Raw genomic sequence first — 20464 nt, 5'->3', positions numbered from 1 at the left:
GCTAGTACTTTTCCTTTGTATATTCTACCAGTTTCTCTTTGTTTTCAGAGGTCTGGTTAGTGTCTTAAACCATCGGAATGTGAATACAACCCCCACGTCTTTCCTTATCAGTGTTGCGAGGGGGAGAGGTGGGGGCTTTCTTTGTGTGCAAGGAGTTGGCTTTTCCGTTTGAATGTCAGATCAACTAGAGTAGCCGATATGAATGCATTGATTAAGCTGATCCCCTGAAATTTCAGTAAAACTTGATAATATTCCAATTCTGTCTTGATGGTCCTTCTTACTCAGCATATATGTCATCGAAAGAACTTGGGATTGACCAGTAACTTAGATTCCCTGGGAGGAAGAGCTGGTCGACGCAAAAGTAAAATATCACTCGCTGTACAAAGTCTGCTGTCATTAGGATGCCGATTGATAGAATCTTGTTATAGTCCCGTTTAGATGAAGAATGACTTATAATACTCACGAAGAAAAGTCTTCTCGTGTCGTTCTCGCCATTTCCGGGTCTAACGTGGCTGTCAAAGTGTACCAACTTGTCGGAATACAACCTAACGTTGATCACGACCATGAGCGCTAAGAAGACACAGCTTAGAGATACTCTCCTGTTGTGTGGCAACACTTTGCCTTCCTGATGAAATAAGTAAACCAGTGGCGTTCACAGTGTGGACTGGGAGCCATGTGTGGAAACGCTGATTTTTTATGGACCCTGTTGCGTCGACCAGCTCTTCCTCCCAGGGAATCTAAGTTACTGGTCAATCCCAAGTTCTTTCGATGACAAATATGCTGAGTAAGAAGGACCATCAAGACAGAATAGGAATATTATCAAGTTTTACTGAAATTTCAGGAGATCCGCTTAATCAATACATTCATATCGGCTACGCTAGTTGATCTCACACTCAAACAGAAGAGCCCACTCCTTGCACACAAAGAAAGCCCCCACCTCTCCCTCTCGCAACACTGATAAGGAAGAATTGGGGGTTGTATTCACATTCCTGATGGTTTAAGACACTAAACAGACCTCTGAAGACAAGAGAAACTGGTAGAATATACAAAGGAAAAGTACTAGCTGCTCCAAACATGGCTATGAATAGAGAAATAACTCTTAAAGGCCTACTGAAAGCCACTACTACCGACCACGCAGTCTGATAGTTTATACATCAATGATGAAATCTTAACATTGCAACACATGCCAATACGGCCGGGTTAACTTATAAAGTGACATTTTAAAATTCCTGGGAAATATCCGGCTGAAACATCGCGGTATGATGACGTATGCGCGTGACGAAGTCCGAGTAACGGAAGTTATGGTACCCCGTAGAATCCTATACAAAAAGCTCTGTTTTCATTTCATAATTCCACAGTATTCTGGACATCTTTTGCAATTTTTTTAATGAACAATGAAGGCTGCAAAGAAGACAGTTGTAGGTGGGATCGGTGTATTAGCGGCGGACTACAGCAACACAACCAGGAGGACTTTGTTGGAGCGCTAGCCGCGCTAGCCGCCGACTTCACCTTGACTTCCTACGTCTCCGGGCCACCAAACGCATCGGGTGAAGTCCTTCGTCCTTCTGCCGATCGCTGGAACGCAGGTGAGCACGGGTGTTGATGAGCAAATGAGGGCTGGCTGGCGTAGGTGGAGAGCTAATGTTTTTAGCATAGCTCTGTGCAGTCCGGTTGCTATTAGCTTCAATGGCGTCGTTAGCACAGCATTGTTAACCTTCGCCAGCCTGGAAAGCATTAACCGTGTATTTACATGTCCACGGTTTAATAGTATTGTTGATTTTCTATCTATACTTCCAGTCAGGGGTTTATTTCTTTTGTTTCTATATGCAGTTAAAGCAAGATGCTATCACGTTAGCTCGTAGCTAAAGCATTTCGCCGATGTATTGTCGTGGAGATAAAAGGCACTGAATGTCCATTTTGCGTTCTCGACTCTCATTTTCAAGAGGATATAGTATCCGAGGTGGTTTAAAATACAAATCTGTGATCTACAATAGAAAAAGGAGAGTGTGGAATCCAATGAGCCAGCTTGTACCTAAGTTACGGTCAGAGCGAAAAAAAGATACGTCCATCGCTGCCTCTCAAGTCCTTCACTGTAACGTTCCTCATCTACGAATCTTTCATCCTCGCTCAAATTAATGGGGTAATCATCACTTTCTCGGTCCGAATCTCTCTCGCTCCATTGTAAACAATGGGGAATTGTGAGGAATACTAGCTCCTGTGACGTCACGCTACTTCCGCTACAGGCAAGGCTTTTTTTAATCAGCGAGCAAAAGTTGCGAACTTTATCGTCGATTTTCTCTACTAAATCCTTTCAGCAAAAATATGGCAATATCGCGAAATGATCAAGTATGACACATAGAATGGATCTGCTATTCCCGTTTAAATAAAAAAAAATAATTTCAGTAGGCCTTTAAACATATATGCATTCTCCACAACCCCTGGCACATTATAGAGGTAAAATAAAAAAACAACAACAATAAAGATACGGTTTGAAAAAAATGGGAAATAGAGAAAAAAGGCATAAAGATAAGGATGAAATGTTTATACAATAACAAATAAAAACACAAAGATTTGTCTTGAACTATATGTATAACATTTATTTATCCTATTTCATTATAGATTACATGATGTAGTTTTTACCCCCAAAAATAGTTTTTAAAAAACACAAATCTTTTATTTTCGCCCAAAATCGAGAAGCCCTAACTTTCGCAATTCAAAGGAAGGTGAGGAAAACACCGCCATCAAAGTTGTGTAGCTGCTGCTTTTTGCACCACTCACTCATTGAAATAGTTGCATTCTGAGTAAATCTGATACTGTAAATATAAGCAACGACAGATTTGTATTTCATGTGTGTTACAATACTTGCCTTTTAAGTGTTTTTCTCCTGTGTGTCATTATGTGTCGAGTCAACTTTTGTCTGTACATAAAGCTTTTACTGCAAACTGAGCAACTAAAAGGTTTTTCTCCTGTGTGCGTTCTCATGTGATAAGACAGAAGGCTCCTTTTCCAAAAGCGTTTATCACAAACTGAACACCTGAATGTTTTTCCTCCAGTGTGTTTCATTATGTGTTGAGTCAAACCTGGTCTGGAATAAAAACTCTTGCTGCAAACCGAGCAATTAAATGTTTTTTCTCCTGTGTGCGTTTTCATGTGCACGGTCAACGGTCTCTTGAGAGAAAAGCGTTTACCGCACACCAAACAAATAAATGGTTTTTCTCCAGTATGTGTTCTCATGTGATCAGACAAAGTGTTCTTTTGACCAAAACTTTTACCACAAACTGAACAGATGAAAGGTTTTTCACCTGTGTGCGTTCTCATATGTTCAGGCAAATGGCTGTTTTGAGAAAATCTTTTCCCACAAATTGAACAATAAAATGGTTTTTCTCCCGTGTGTGTTCTCATGTGTTTTGTCAAATTGCAGTTTTGAGAAAAGCTTTTACAACAAACAGAACATTGAAAAGGTTTTTCTCCTGTGTGCGTTCTCATGTGTTCAGTCAAATGACTCTTTTTAGTGCATCTTTTCCCACAAACTGAACAGCTCAATGTTTTTTCTCCAGTGTGTGCTCTCATGTGCTGAGTCAAATTGCGCTTTTGAGTAAAGCTCTTAGCACAAATTGAGCAGGTCAAGCATGTTTTACCTGTCTTATTTTTAGAGTGTTCAGAGTGTTTGCTGCCAGTGTGACTTCGCATATCACCTTCACAGTCTGTATCGCTGCTCCAAGGTTCTGCAAAGCCGTCTTCAGCCTCACTATCTGATAGCGGCGCTATGAGGTTGTCTACTTGTGGTTTGTTATCATCGTCTTCAATATTGACACAGACGACATTCAGTTGCAAATTATTGAGATCGGCCTCCTGTGGACCAAGACGACACTCTCCCTCCTGAGTGATCCAGAGTTCCTCCTCTTCCTCTTTAGCATAGGGGGGCTTCGGAGCCTCCTGCTTCAAAGTAGAGCTCCCACCATGTGGCTGAGGGAGAATTTCTTCTGGATGACCATTTAGCTGCTGGATGTCTGCGGCACACAAACACAATTTGGCTTAGAAATGATCCATTAAATGTTTTTTTCTTAAACTCTAAGCACCATACCCAATTCAAAATGACATCCATCCAATGCCACTACAAATTACAATGGGTAATATGCCAAACACTTCATCTCCACACTACCCCATGTTTGGAACACTTTAGCTGTGTTGGATGTTTCTGAATGATTACAAAAAATTAATGAGGCCGTCAGAGAAGTAAACGAGGTATGAGTCACACTTTCCCATACTATTTTTTTTTAATATTAATAAAAAAAAAAAATAAAAAAAAAAAGAACAATAGTGCATCGCATCTCATAAACTTGACAACACATTGTGTCCAATATTTTCCACAAAGATAGAATAAGTCATATTTTTGGTTCATTTAATAGTTAAAACAAATTTAAATAATGGATTCCATATTCCAATATATGACTCATTATTATCTCAACTAAATGCATTTTTTTCTACTGATATCATCTCCATAGCTTGTGTATACCAGTCAGAATGTGTTGGACTATCAACATCTATCCATTTTTTAAATATTACCCCCTTTTTGTTATTATGCATATTGAAAGAAATGCATTTTTACTCTTTGATGACACGTTACTAAATTGATGGAGATCCCCAAGAATACAAGTTTGCGGTGTCATTGGGATGTTTATATTAAGGAATGTGATTGCTTCTTTTGTTGTTTTCAACCACAACTTTTTTATTCTCTGACATTCCCACAATAAATGAACAAGAGTTCCCTCACCTGCCCGACACTTCATACATAACTTGCTATCTACTACATCCATTTTAAACAGCGGAGAAGATGTAAAATACAACCTATTCAAGATCTTAAATTGAGTCAGCCTACCTTTAATGCTTCTAAAGGGCTTATTGGCATTTTCCCAAATATCATTCCATGTATCCAAGTTGTTTAACATAAACATAGTGGCCCGGGTTCACGTTTAGAGCATCAATAAAACCAGGACTAAACTATTCTGGTTTCTTTCTGAGATGCAGTTAACTTCGTATTAAATTCCAGACTTGGATTCAAGCCGCAGAGTACAGAAACACACATGTGTCAACCTAAAGTCCATCCATCCATCCATTTTCTACCGCTTGTCCCTTTCGGGGTCGCGGAGGTTGCTGGAGCCTATCTCAGCTGCATTCGGGAGGAAGGCGGGATACACCCTGGACAAGTCGCCACCTAAAGTCACTGGCTAAAATACTCTTAAAGTAGAAGACGTCGCTCATTTCTACTTACAAGATTGTTTTTTAATGTACAATTATAATTAGTAGAGATGTCCGATAATGACTTTTTTGCCGATATCCCGATATTGTCCAACTCTTAATTACCGATTCCGATATCAACCGATACCGATATATACAGTCTTGGAATTAACACATTATTATGCCTAATTTTGTTGTGATGCCCCGATGGATGCATTAAACAATGTAACAAGGTTTTCCAAAATAAATCAACTCAAGTTATGGAAAAAAAATGCCAACATGGCACTGCCATATTTATTATTGAAGTCACAAAGTGCATTATTTTTTTTAACATGCCTCAAAACAGCAGCTTGGAATTTGGGACATGCTCTCCCTGAGGGAGGCGGGGTTGAGGTGGGAAGAGGGTAGGGGATAGCGGGGGGTGTATATTGTAGTGTCCGGGAAGAGTTAGTGCTGCAAGGGGTTCTGGGTATTTGTTCTGTTGTGTTTATGTTGTGTTACGGTGCGGATGTTCTCCCGAAATGTGTTTGTCATTCTTGTTTGGTGTGGGTTCACAGTGTGCCGCATATTTGTAACAGTGTTAAAGTTGTTTATACGGCTACCCTCAGTGTGACCTGTATGGCTGTTGACCAAGTATGCATTGCATTCACTTGTGTGTGTGAAAAGCCGTAGATATTATGTGATTGGGTCGGCACGCAAAGGCAGTGCCTTTAAAGTTTATTGGCGCTCTGTACTTCTCCCTACGTCCGTGTACACAGCGGCGTTTTAAAAAGTCATAAAGTTTACTTTTTGAAACCGATAGTTTCCGATATTACATTTTTAAAGCATTTATCGGCCGATAATATTGGCAGTCCGATATTATCGGACATCTCTAATAATTAGTCTACATAAATTGTGATTTGTGTTATCATTTATGGGTGTCTGGAACGGCGAAATGGGATTTAAGAATGTTTTTTTAACAAAATATTATAAAAACACTGTAGATCTCTTCTCTTTTATGGCTTTTCGTCTCCTCTGATTTTAACTTAAACTTTAATACTTTTAACTTTAACTTTAATACTAGGACCAAGATGGTTTAATCTTTATACAAACGACATTTGTAAAGTTACAAATGACTTAAAGTTAGTTTTATTTGCAGACGACACTGCTTTCTGTTCAGGAGAGAACACACAGAAGATAATACAAATAATAACAGAAGAAATTAACAAATAAACAAAAACAGACTATCTTTGAATCTCAGTAAAACTAAAATAATGCTATTTGGTAACAGTAGAAAAGAGCATCATGCACAAATACAAATAGACGGAGTAGACATTGAAAGGGTAAAAGAAACCAGATTTTTGGGAGTATTAATAGATGATAAAATGAAATGGAAATCTCATATACAAAATATACAACATAATGTGGCAAAAAACATTTCAATAATGAATAAAGCAAAATACATCCTGGGCCCAAAATCACTTCATATTCTCTACTGCTCACTAGTGTTACCATATCTTGAGTTATTGTGCAGAAATGTGGGGAAATAACTACAAATGTGCGCTACATTCGCTAACCGTGTTACAAAAAAGATCAATTAGAATAATACATAATGTTGGATATAGAGAACATACAAACACTTTATTTATTGAGTCAAAAATATTAAAGTTCGGTGATTTGGTCAAATTGCAAACACCTAAAATGATGTACAAAGCAAACTATAACCTGCTACCAAAGAATGTACAACAATTCTTCTCAACTAAAGAGGAGAAATATAACCTTAGAGGAAAATCTAATTTAAAACATTTGTATGCACGTACAACACTTACAACCTTTAGCATATCAGTATGTGGAATTAAGAGGTTGTTCAAATTAATAGTGCTTACAAAGTACAAAGAAGAATAATTATGAGAAATACCTTCAACCTTATTGAAAGTAAGATATTCTTCATCTCAGTATGTTAATAATGACTGAATTAATTAATTACATATTACAAAACTGTTGTGTGTACTAAATCACATAAGTTATTTTATTATAAAAAGGTCAGTAAATGATTCTATATATTGTAAACGCTCTGAAGTGGGAAAGGGGTAGGATTAAATAAGCTTTGCTTCTTCCTACTCCTTTTCGGACATGACGTAAAGTGAAATGATATGAAACTGTGTGATGTATTATGCTGTAAGTGTGTTCATGTTCCAAATAAACTAAAGAAAGAAAGAAAGAAAATAACTTCAGTGCCTTTTCCAAGCTAACAATCATGGCGGTCCTTTGTTTACCTTGCTCAACATGGTGGGTTAATATCTCATTCACGCGCTGTTCAGGGCTCAGGCTGCTTTCCAAAAGGATATTGTTGGATACTTCAAGTCTGCCGTTTTTGCCTTTTTCCTCCATTGGTGACGCCGAATCTCTTTTGTGTTGACTGGACGTGGTCGCCATCTCAGCATAGCAGTGGTCGTCCAGCCAGGTTCTGTCATCAGTTCTTCACGTCACATAACACTCCATTTCTTCAAACACAATTTCCGGGTTTTTTTGGCTTTAAAAAATACAAATATGTGTAGCTATGAACCTATAACGCTGTTAGATTGTACATTTGGAGCTTATCTGGAAAGCCCCGGCGCTCAGTCCGCCATCTTGGTCTTCACCTAGATTCGCTTACCCGGGGTCTGCTGCATAGACGTCTTATAAGTAGACGCGAGAAATTCGGCCGCCATCTTGAAGTGGTGATGAGGGGCCGGCGAGCAGCCTAAAGTGACAGTTGACAGGTAGAAAACAAAGGTGGTGTTCAGCGTTTTCCTGCTCAAATGAGCGGACTGTTGAAAATAGGAATCGGGGGGATTACTTTTCACAAGTAACTCGGTAAAGAATCTGGGTATTATCTTCGACCCAACTCTCTCGTTTGAGTCGCACATTAAGAGTGTTACTAAAACGGCCTTCTTTCATCTCCGTAATATCGCTAAAATTCGTTCCATTTTGTCCACTAGCGACGCTGAGATCATTATTCATGCGTTCGTTACGTCTCGTCTCGATTACTGTAACGTATTATTTTCGGGCCTCCCTATGTCTAGCATTAAAAGATTACAGATGGTACAAAATGCGGCTGCAAGGCTTTTGACAAAAACAAGAAAGTTTGATCATATTACGCCTATACTGGCTCACTTGCACTGGCTTCCTGTGCACTTAAGATGCGACTTTAAGGTTTTACTACTTACGTATAAAATACTACACGGTTTAGCTCCAGCCTATCTCGCCGATTGTATTGTACCATATGTCCCGACAAGAAATCTGCGTTCAAAGAACTCCGGCTTATTAGTGATTCCCAGAGCCAAAAAAAAGTCTGCGGGCTATAGAGCGTTTTCTATTGGGGCTCCAGTACTCTGGAATGCCCTCCCGGTAACAGTTAGAGATGCTACCTCAGTAGAAGCATTTAAGTCCCATCTTAAAACTCATTTGTATAATCTAGCCTTTAAATAGGCCCCCCTTTTTTAGACCAGTTGATCTGCCGTTTCTTTTCTTCTCTCCTCTTCTCCCCTGTCCCTTGCGAGGGGGAGTTGCATAGGTCCGGTGGCCATGGATGAAGTGCTGGCTGTCCAGAGTCGGGACCCCGGGTGGACCACTAGCCTGTGCATCGGTTGGGGACATCTCTGCGCTGCTGACCCGTCTCCGCTCGGGATGGTTTCCTGTTGGCCCCGCTGTGGACTGGACTCCCGCTGATGTGTTGGATCCACTGTGGACTGGACTTTCACAATGTTATGTCAGACCCACTCGACATCCGTTGCTTTCGGTCTCCCCTAGAGGGGTAGGGCGGGGGAGGGGGGGGGGGGTTACCCACATATGCGGTCCTCTCCAAGGTTTCTCATAGTCATTCACCGACGTCCCACTGGGGTGAGTTTTTCCTTGCCCGTATGTGGGCTCTGTACCGAGGATGTCATTGTGGCTTGTACAGCCCTTTGAGACACTTGTGATTTAGGGCTATATAAATAAACATTGATTGATTGATTGATTGAAGTAAGATTTAACATTAACGTACTATTGGTTGTATTTTGTGAAAAGAATATTACTTGATTATTACAGTTCTCTGCAAACCTATGGTGGCATCATGCCTTCAGTGTGCATATTGTATATAGTTCTCTGCAAACCTATGACATTTTCTATTTTGTCTTCATTATTTTGTCAGACTGCACCAGAATGCTTCATTTGTATGTGAAAATCACAAAGAAATCTTCTGGGGGAGGGTGACCCCCCTACAGGGGTTTGGTTTACAAACTTTCAGCCCCACCTAAAACAAAATTCACCAGCCGCCACTGATTGTGATGTATTCTCATTTTAGGCAAAGTATAAGACAATACTTTCTTAACAGTATAATTGTAACCAGGAATAAGTCTTCAAGTAACAATATTCAAATACTAACATTGTTGGGTAAAACAGAATTTGGTTTTATTCTGAATCCATTGAAACAGATCGGTGGTTTTAGCTGATATAAAAACTTTCAGGTGTTTATATATGTTTATGTTGAAGTATTTGGCAGACGCTTTTATCCAAAGCGACATACATAAAAAATACATATAAAATAATCACTGTAAACATTATCATTTAAGGGAAGAATGTAATAGAAAATATCAACACAAAGTGTCAAGACAGAATAAACTCTCTGTTGCTGCATCAACAGAGATACAGTCTATAAGATATATAGATATCTAATGTATTCATACATTTTTATGTAGGATATATGCATGTATATATAACCTAATCATATTGTTTCTTCAACTTAAAAATAGCTGACCGTTTTTCCCCCTTCTCTGGGATTATATTCCCAGTTTTGATCTCGGACGTCTGGTCACTTATCAGCATATACGAATATTCGATTACTGTTAAGCAAACTATGAATAATAAAACAAGTGTCCTTCATCATAGCTACACGTATGACAAAAAAAAAGCACGTGAAAATCAGTGGTATTGAGAGAGGTAAGATGATTTAAATGCGCTGACAGTTCATTGCTCCTGCCAAATGAATTGCACTGAGTGGAGCGGATCACTACTCCAAGATGGCGGCCCCGCGTCTCGTCAGCGACAGTAGGCAGTAGCGCTTGATGCTGTGTCTACTTATAACATGTCTATGGTCTGCTGAGCTGTCCGATCCGTTTGCGCATGCGCCAAATGTCAACCACTTCCGTTCCGTTCTGAATTGCCTTATTTTATTTGTCTATTTTAAACAAGGGTGTGGAGATGTCCCCATTCTCTATAGAAGAGATCAAATTTGGTATTTTTGTAAACGACTGTAACATAGAAATGTTTGTCAACATTATTATGCTCCAGGCAAATTTTTTTCTACATAAATGTCGATTTATGAAAGTAAGGCCTACATTTTCTAATTGGTTTGAAAGGGAAAAGCAGTAGAAAATTGGTTGGATGGATGGGTTATTAATCAAAAGAGTACAAAAGCCCTTAAATTGATGTCCTTGTTAAAAACATTTTAAAGGGATTTAGGTAGCCCTTTTTGTCTTTTTATTTTAATTTTTTCAAATTTTTTAGTATTATTACTCTATCTGTATTTGCTTTTGTTTTCTTTCCTTGATGTTGAAAGGGCCTTGACTTTTGTGTGAATAATAAATATTTGTTTGTTAAAAACAAAATAAAAAATAAAATAAAATAACATAAAATAAATAAATGAATAATTGTCTATTTAACTGTTGTATCATTATGTTCCATCAAAAAATATTATTTTGTAAAAAATATTCGTCTTCTACACAATGGAATTACCGTTATATAAAAATTTGAAATAATCCCATCTTTGTATTAAAGGTCATTTATCAAAATATCCTATTATTTAAAGATTTCATTGCTAAGTACAACCTACAAACAAAAAAATAGTTATATTTTGTGACATGTATCATATTTTCAGAAACCTGACTAAAGAAATCATACTTCCATCTGCTTTCGGTTTATATGTTTGTCAACATTATTATGCTCCTGGCCAAAAAAATTCTACATAAATGTCGATTTATGAAAGTAAGGCCTACATTTTCTAATTGGCTTAATGGTTTACAATTTATCAATCAAATCTTGGAGAATGATTAAGAGAACAACATTGTTATCTTTGTTAAAAACATTTAAAGTGATTTAGCAAGCCCTTTTTGTCTTTTTTAAAAAAAAAAAGTTTTTATTTTTTTAATTATTATTATTTATTAATATTTAATACTCTATCTGTATTTGCTTTTCTTTTCTTTCATTGTTGTTGAAAGTGCCTTGACTGTTGAGTGAATTATAAATGTATGATTGTTGTTCAATAAATTTAAAAATAAATAAAAATAAATAAAATAAAATAAAATACAAATACAAATACAAATACAAGTACAAATACAAATACAAATAAATAAATAATTGTCTAATTAACTGTTGTATCATTATGTTCCATCAAAAAATATTATTTTATAAAAAATATTCGTCTTCTACACATGTCGATTTATGAAAGTAAGGCCTACATTTTCTAATTGGCTTAATGGTTTACAATGTATCAATCAAATCTTGGAGAATGATTAAGAGTACAAAAGCCCTTAAATTGATATCTTTGTTAAAAACATTTAAAGTGATTTAGGTAGCCCTTTTTGTCTTTTAAAGAAAAAAAAAAAGAAAAAAAAAAAAAAATATATATATATATATATATATATATATATATATATATATATATATATATATATATATATATATATATATTTTATTTTTTAAAAAAAATTATTATTATTTATTAATATTTAATACTCTGTCTGTATTTGCTTTGGTATTCTTTCCTTGTTTTTGAAAGTGCCTTGACTGTTGAGTGAATTATGTATATATATATATATATATATATATATATATATATATATATATATATATATATATATATATATATATATTCAATTAAAAAAACAAATATATTTATATATTTATTGATACTATGTGCAGTTTATACTTCTAACCAAAAGGTGGCAATGTTGCCACACGTATGTCAGATGCCTTTGTTTATCGAGCCCATGTTGCATACTCCGATGCAGTAGATGGCGCTGTGTACTTTTTAAGACAGCACCAGAAAACCAAAAGAAGAAGATTACTTTGTTGACCACCAAGATGGCGGACTGAGTGTCTCCGGTCTCCTTTCAAATGTACAATCTAACCGCTTCATATATTCTCAGAAAATACATCATTATTCAAGATACGTCTTTTCTAAAGCCTACAGAGTAGAAGTTGAAGTGATGGAGTGTTACCTGAAGTGAATATTTAAGACTTGATAGAATAAAAAGAAGAAAATTGCTAGGCTAAGATGGCGACTTCTAGTCAAAGAGAATCTGTATCACCGACGGACAAAAGGCAGAAAAGTACAGAAAAAGGTAAGCGTGTGGAATTTTTGAACAGCGTCATTTTGGAGGGTAAACTAAGTCATGAAAAGAGCGTTGATGAGAAACTAGCCGGACATGTTGAGCACAGAAACAATTAAAGGACCGCTATGGTTGTTAGCATGAAGAAGGAAGTGGAGTTTAACTGCATGTGCTAATATACTAATCATTTAAAATAATATATTTGGGGGAAGAGTAAGAGATCTGCATTGTGACAAGAAGAACGTCCTGCATGCTGGACCACCTGCCTACATCAATGTTTGAGTTTGTGTTCATTTGGAACATGCATGCATACAACATGATACGTCACAATTTCCAGTTTCTCTATTCATGTTCGAAAAGGAGTAGGAAGAAGCAGAGCCTATTTAACCCCACTCCTTTTCCTTTACATAACAGTTGCTAAAACTTTTGTTCACTTCCTGTTCTCAATTTATTCACAATATGCTCCATAAGTAATAACAATGGAAATAAATAAATAATAATTGGTGAAGTAAGTTATATTTCCTATGGTGAGATGAGTAAGATTATCTAGAAAATGGATGGATGAAATAAATTCGGAATAATTATCATGGTTCTTCTTCTTTGTACTTTGTAAACACTTTTAGTTTGAAGAGTTTCTTGAAGTGGATCATATTAGTACATTGTTTGATTTCTTTGCTTAACGCATACTTGCCAACCTTGTGACCTCAGAATTAGGGAGATATTCAAAAGGCCCGCTGGGGGTGTGTGTGTATATATATATATATATATATATATATATATATATATATTGTTGCGTTTGACCAGATGTTCCTCCAAGTGGGATGTAAAACGCTGGTCAGTCCCAAGTTACTTAGATGACACATAAACTGATCTCGAATATACACCAATCACAGAATAGGTATTTTCTAATTTTATTGTCAAATATTTGAGAATAGAGACCAGCCTCGAACAACACATCCAAATGCGTAGCCCAAGTTGATCTGGCAACTTCCCGGAAAGCCCTCTCCTCTTCAGTATCTCCCCCCGCCCTCACTTGTCTCACCTCAAACACATGCTCATTGTCTCTTATCTTGAGTCGGCCTGGGAAGCACAGGAAGGAGGAATTCCTCCTCTCTGCCTTCTACTTCAAGGCCGGCCCAAGTGCGAGCACTTTGTCATGGGATGAAAAGAAAAGCAAAGAGTACAATATGGAACATTAGCTATATGTAATATGACTATGAAAATTAATAAGTAACACAAAATATGGATATATGAATATATATATATATCTTTCAATTCCCCCTTCAGATCTTATCCAAAAGATCTCTCCTACGAGAGCAACACCTCTAAAGCACGCCCTACATTAAAGTAGGTGCTGTTTTGGTTTTCGAGCAAGCTATCGATAAACAATCAAACCATAGTTACATGGGAGAGAGAAGGAGGGAGTCAACGTCAATGTCGTCATTGTCAGGGAAGGAAACTAACGGTCCCTGAAAGTCACCACTATGCTTGACCCCCTTCAGTGACATAGCAAGCCCAGAACCAGGGTGGGGTTGACCTTTGACAGCTCTAACAATGATGCGGGTGCATAGAGACCTAGCACAAGGGGCAATAAAGCATCCGCATGAGGTTATGACGGCCAAGAAAACTCCAATGGAGACCAGGGCCGACTTAATTAGGTCAGACCACCTGCCAAAGGTGTTATGAAGCCAATCTTTAAAGGGGTCAGAGACACCGGAAACTTCAGTAAGTTCTTAGGCTCTGAGGCCTTATAAGGCGCTCTGGACCGAGCCAACGGGGGCAGCATTGTTAGGAATGAAGGTACAGCATTGGTCACCAAACATTGCACACACACACCTTCTTCCTTGGCTAGGATGCGGTCGAGGGCTATGCGGTTCTGGATGGCCATGAGGGAGGTCGGGGCAAGTTGTTCAGCAAGTCCCTCAACGGCGTCACGAGTCAGGTTGGTCAGTCTCAACAGATTATAAAAAACATAGTTAATGCGTTCTACATTTTTAGTAGCAGTCACAGGGAAAATAGCACCAATGATAGGAAGGTTCTCGAAACCTGCACAGGATTCACACCACAATTTGTGTTGTGAGGGGACCCCTCTTGGTTGTCCAATTGCATCAAAGTAAACACCATCAGGGTTTCTCATCAGATCAAAGGAGCCCTTTACACTCCTCCGAGATAAAACATGGCGGCGTCGGCGAGAAGTTAGAGAGGCCGCTGAGACAGGAGTTACAAGGGGAGTTAATTTGGTACCCACTAGGGTGAGTGGGGTCACCAGTCTAACCATAGCACAAAGCCCTACGGATAACTTTGGGATTCTAATGTACAATCTGTGCTCCCCACAATACCAGAATACGTCAGCTCGTGCCCAAGGGCCTATCCTTGAGCCATCTATCAGTGTGGTGCATCAGGAAGGGTTAATGTCACCCAATTTGTTGGGGGACGAAGAGGGTCCTTTGAATTGAAAACACGTGTAATTCAGCTTTTGGGCCACAAATGGAAGAAGTCGGGTGGAATTGTCAACAGGAGGGTACACACTAGCCAACAAATCGCACCCTGGTGGCGTGGGTTCAGAGAACAAGGAAATAAGACAGTTTGAGCCATTTATGTCAGTCAACTTAAAAGGAGCGGGGTAAGTGTGGGGAAAAGGACGTCCAGCGGAACAAGCAACACAGTCACCCAGGTTTTGGCATCCACCTGAGCCACAGGTTTACCTGTACCCGCTCCTAAGGTCAAAGTTACCAGGCCTTCGGTGGTGATGTCATTAGCACGCACAGATGTGAGAGCCTTTGAAACACCACCAAGGTGGGGTGGTACTTTAGGTGCTACAGAGGGTGTAGAGGTAGTTAACGCCCTCTCAAGGACATTAATTTTAATAATTAGAGTCTGTATCAGTCAGGTCAACCCCCAAAACAACATAAAAGGGACGATGGGCACCACTTACCATAGTATGTTGTCTGCATCCGACACCAATGGTTCAGGTTGCGTCGTAACAAATATAGAGGTTATTACCACGGTAACAGCTATTGTGTCCCCCGTAATTAATCACACTGCACAGGTCAAAAAATAAGTCTTGCTATCCCCTTTGACCCAGTCTATTTAAAGTCCGCTGTTTGTTCTTAGACACTTGTCAGTCACTGTCGTCAGGAAGGAAGAACTGAGACACAAAGACAGTAGAACACGCCCAAGCACCAGTCCGTCAGGGAACACTACCGGGTGTGACATCCTGCTTTTCGTCTATCAAAATCAGAGTAATTCAGGTAACGAAACGGGGATAAACATCAAACTTTTCACTTAATATAACGACACAGATAGTTATGCTGAAAACAAGCAAGAGAAATTGGATAACTTCGAGTATAAAGGCTGGTCTCAAATAAGGATATACAATATAGAAGTTAAAAAGAGTAATATAGGTAGAAAATCTCTCTCTCAGCGTCGTCTTCTGGGCTGTAGGATTATGTGTGTGTAATTAAAGCCTCGCTCTTCTATGACGCTAAAAATGAGTCGTTTTCTGCTCCCGTTCTTCTTCAGCTGCCTCAGGCTCAAAAGGCGCTGCTGGGGGTCGAGTGGGGCAGATGTAGTGGCGATGTCAGCAATGACATCCGCTGGTAATCTGTCAGGTTCTTCAGCAGGAGTGTAGAGGGAGAGGTGGTACCAGGTGTCCCCTTTTCCAGCTAATCGAAGGGCGTGAGACGTCCGTTCCACGACCTTGAAGGGACCAGTCCACCTGGGCTCCGTCCACTTGCGTTTGATGACCTAGATCTTGACCCTCTCAGCGGCCGGAAGGGAATCTGGAGTGGCGGGCTGTCATCCTCGTATCTGTACAGAAGAACTGGCACACAAATTCTGCATTTTTTGTGTAAAATACCATTTTGGTTTTACGCTGAGTCCTCCTTCCATGGCGGCTGCTGGTCCTGGGCTGACCTGTATGCAGCTCATAGGGTGAAAAAACTCAAAGGGCGGTAAAACAGTTTTATTCACGGACCTTCAAATGATCATTAACGCTAATTGCAACATGTCAATCCAATTAAATTTGGTCTGTGCACAGATTTTAGCCAATTAGTTTTTAATGTTCTGGTCCATCCTTTCAACCTTACCTTGGGACTCAGGATGGTACCCCAAACCTGTGTTCTAGTCCGAAAGCCTTTTCGACCAAGGCTAAGTGAGGTTGTTTTTTTTGTTTTTTTTAAATGGTTGCCGTTGTCTGACCTAATCTTTTTGGGGAAACCATGTCGGGGTACTAGGTCATTCACAAGTCATTTAATTACTGATATTGCATCCTCTTTTGAGGCTGTTGTTGCTTCCGGCCAACCACTGTGATTGTCAACACAAGTCAGTACGTACCTTTTCCCTTGTACCGTATTGATCATATCAGTGAAATCAAAGACTATACATGATTCACCCTGACCTCCTCCATATTCTAAATTTGATCTACTAAACTACTATCGATGTGTAAAATCGTTATTTTCAAATTAAAATTAGTTATAACTTCTTACCCACGGTAAAAATGTTAAAACTATGGAATGTGTCAGAGTCGGATGATTGTCGATTTTGTTCCAAGGAGTCTGTATCCACCCTCACTCACCCCCTTCTGTTTCTGAAAAAAAGACTGTGTTAGTCATACTATCACTTTCAGAAACATCTAAGAAAAAGGTCAGCTAATAGTCAAGTAGCGGAGGACAGGTCATGTTTGAGGTCAATGATTGTCTCTTTAGCCTCTATGGTCCACTGGGGGGTGTTGTTAGGGTAGGGGACCCTTAGCAATATCACAAATAACTCAAACTCAACTAAACCCTAGCTTTTATGTAACTTATTCAATATGGTGAAAGTAACAAATATGCTTATATTTGTATTGTCACCAATACTAGAAAAATACTACCCTTGTGGCGAATGCTTTAGCAATAGTATTTTGAAATTTTACCACACCTGGTAGCCCCAATAATTCATTAAGTCAAGCTCATGTTGTAGAAAGTTGAATGATGCGGACACGTTTGTTACTGAATACTTTCTATCAGACTTCTGCCTTGGCAACTTTGTGTATGTAATGAGCAACTATAATTATTTGATATGCTTAAATGTGTAATGTGTCGTTTTAGCTCAGCTGTTGTGTAGCTGCTAGCTCCTCGTAGCCTACAGGTGTCTAAAGTGCAGCCCATAGTTATGTGTTTAACACAACTATGTGCTAAACCTAAACAATTGAAAATGTGGTATTTGGGTGTCGGTGTAATGTTTGGCAGCTACGCCGTGTCTTATCATTGCACCTAAGTTCTCTGGTTTTGTAGGCGAGACAGAGAGCAAGTGAACAATGTGGGACACAATTGTGTCCATCTTATACCATGCTAGTTGTTTCAAAGATAGGTCAACATGAGCAACCACACCTTGAGTTCCAACATATATAAATATACAAAGGAGTCAAAGGTCTCCTGGTATGAGTGTCTAACTGGTGATCATAACATATGGCGAGTCGGGTGGCAGAATACACGGAAGCATCTCAGCCAGTCAGGGTTTTCACTGTTAGAGCAGTTGGATGTCAGCCATTCCTGTTGTTTCAGGCTGTGGTAGGAGCCTTGGTAGTGGTGTCGCAGCTTGGTGGTTGAGCCGTCAGGTAACACCAGGAAGGTTCCTTCTGTGCGATATTGAATGTCAGGGTACAGTCTGTAAAGGAGGTCAATACCAATCTGGCAGGGTGTGTGCAGGTCAATCACGAAGGGGTGCTTTAGTGTGTGTCCCGCAATCTGAACCGGAAGTGGTTTGGTGACAGGTAACCTTCTTGTGACCCCAGCGAAGCCTTCGACCTTTAAAGAGGAAGCACACAGTTTCTTTGGTACCTCTGCATTCAGAATCGAATGGGTGGCGCCAGTGTCAATCACGAACTGATAACATTGTCGTTGACACTCATGTCCAGCAGGGGGCCAGTCTGTATCTCCTGCTGGGGCTCCTGCGGTGGGCGTCCTTTGCCACGCTTTTGTGTTCGTTTGTTGGCACTACGGAACCTTTCCTGTTCGAAAATGTTCGGACAATCACGACTCCAGTGACCAGGCTGGTCACAGCCGAAACAGTTTCCACCCCGGACTGGCTTTGAAGCACCGTGTTATCCACCACCCGAGTCCAACCGTCTGGTCGCACGTCTGTTGAGGATTCTTTCCTCCACCTGTTGGAACTCAGAAGCAAGGTCACCCAGTGCTGAATATACCCTAGCTGATTTTTTACTAATTAGTTCTTTTGACCTTTTATCTTCAGCGATCTGTAAATTAAGGAGTTGCTTCCTTGCTGCTCTGTCATTAGCCTCATCATCCTCATCTTGAGGAAAGAGACTGCGCATGGCAGTAGCTATGTTTGTAACGTATGGTGTTATCGGTGAGGTCGAAGATTCAGCCATTAATCCTGCTTGTTGTTCTGTATTTTTGCCATCTTGTGTGGAAACACAATGATACAAAATGTTTCTAAAGTCTGCTACGGAGAGAGTGTATCCTGCTGTTAGCTTGTCTAATGTGTTGAGCCAAAGACTCCCACCTTCAGACACAGGTGGAAGTTTGTCAACAATGGCTTGCATGTCTGCCACAGCAAAAGGCTTATATTGAAATCTGCCGCTATTATCAGGAAAAAGTGGATATGCGTGTCCCTCCAGCTTTTTTTGAGCGTGTGTTGTATGCATGTGGTTCATGTGGGTGTTGGTCAATGTAGCCTTCCATTGAGCCATTAACAGTTACAGGAGACCACAAAGTCTGGCTCTGTTGTGTGTTGTTCAAGAATGTCTGATGTGCACGTGAGAGACTGTCATCTACTGGGGGAGGGCATTTGTTTATGGCAACAAAATGGTCTGGCGTGTAAAGTGAGGAGTTTTGCGTTGACTCATGCATTATCTGCTGTCCAGTAAGATTAGGCCTATTCGGGAGGTTTTCCGCTGGGTGGATGTTATTTTGGGGCTTAGGCACCAGAGGTGATTTACACTCAGGAGACAGCGTTAGTTTTGGGGGAGGGTTCAGTCTTAGAGGGGCTGTGTGAACACCGCCCTCGTTTGTCACAGGAGTAGGGGGTGGACCAGAGAGCTTTGTTTCTGTTTCGACCACCAGGGCTCCTCCTGTGACTGTCAAAAGTGGGTATAAAGACGCCTCCGGCTTTATGTCATAGGGCGGTGGTTTAGTCAAAGTCTGGGCGGGTCGTTTGAATTGTCTTACGCATGCGCGACAGGCGAAAAACCAATCAGTCAATTCTGTCATTAATCATCGGTTCTTTTGTTGCATTTCGTTTTTCCACGTAATCCCCGTTTACTTTTATCATACGCCAAACTCTTAAATTCTCTCCCTGAGTGTTCCATTTTCACCAGCGCACACACACACACACACACATGAGCACGCGCATCCAGCACACACACACACACATGTAAGCACTCACGCACACACAAGCAAGTGCCTACGGCCCTACGCACACACACACGCACACGTAAGCACTCTCTCCCTGCGTTTCACTTTACCATAAAACTTCCAGTTACTTTTTTATTTTATTTTTTATTTTACCAGACGTTTGAGTTCACAACTTTTCGAGTATTGTAAACTCCCTCTTAACCCTTTCAAGGAACGTTCTCTTTTCGACAACCGTCCATTCAATTGATCATTTCAAAGTAATGACTAATCACATTTTCCCCAGCCGCCATCACATTCTTGTCTGTCACACTCCTTGGCCATTGTGTCCATTTTTTTTTTTCAGGGGCCTCAAACCCCTGAACCATACGGCGGCCTTTAACCCCGTACTTTTATCATACAATACGCAGCTAGAGCCTCTAACTCTAACCCGTGCAATTTATCGTACAATACGCAGCTAGAGCCTCTAACTCTAACCCGTGCAATTTATCGTACAATACGCAGCTAGAGCCTCTAACTCTAACCCGTGCAATTTATCGTACA

The 20464-nt window shown here is 39.8% G+C and overlaps 2 protein-coding genes across 3 annotated transcripts in view; one reads left to right on the top strand and one right to left on the bottom strand.

The window, feature by feature from the left end:
• Nucleotides 1–2627: 2627 nt before the first annotated feature.
• Nucleotides 2628–7862, bottom strand: LOC133632199 (zinc finger protein OZF-like). The gene is made up of 2 exons (XM_062024485.1): nucleotides 7494–7862; nucleotides 2628–4010 (listed from the first exon to the last, which is right to left on the bottom strand). Exons 1-2 carry the CDS (start codon nucleotides 7651–7653, stop codon nucleotides 2854–2856), a joined length of 1317 nt encoding a protein of 438 aa, XP_061880469.1. The 5' UTR covers nucleotides 7654–7862; the 3' UTR covers nucleotides 2628–2853.
• A 4437-nt stretch (nucleotides 7863–12299) lies between these two features.
• Nucleotides 12300–20464, top strand: part of LOC133632197 (gastrula zinc finger protein XlCGF57.1-like) — a 20749-nt gene continuing 12584 nt past the window's right edge. For both annotated transcript variants that reach the window (XR_009821665.1, XM_062024482.1), the window contains exon 1: nucleotides 12300–12581. Coding sequence is in view for 1 of the 2 variants with exons in the window: in XM_062024482.1 (XP_061880466.1) it covers nucleotides 12515–12581 (67 nt within the window). In the remaining variant the exon portion in view is untranslated. The remainder of the gene's footprint in view (nucleotides 12582–20464) is intronic.

The sequence above is a fragment of the Entelurus aequoreus genome, linkage group LG17 (genome assembly GCF_033978785.1).
Source record: "Entelurus aequoreus isolate RoL-2023_Sb linkage group LG17, RoL_Eaeq_v1.1, whole genome shotgun sequence".
NCBI lineage: Eukaryota > Metazoa > Chordata > Actinopteri > Syngnathiformes > Syngnathidae > Entelurus > Entelurus aequoreus.
Note: the sequence above shows the minus strand (reverse complement) of the source record. Positions and strands in the feature narration are given on the sequence as shown.

Bases quoted from the DNA above. Each gene is read 5' to 3' on its own strand.
- LOC133632199 (XM_062024485.1), bottom strand. From the start codon at position 7,653: ATGGCGACCACGTCCAGTCAACACAAAAGAGATTCGGCGTCACCAATG. The intron at 4,011-7,493 runs GTAAACAAAGGA...TGTGTGCCGCAG, and splicing joins AACCCACCATGTTGAGCAAG to ACATCCAGCAGCTAAATGGT.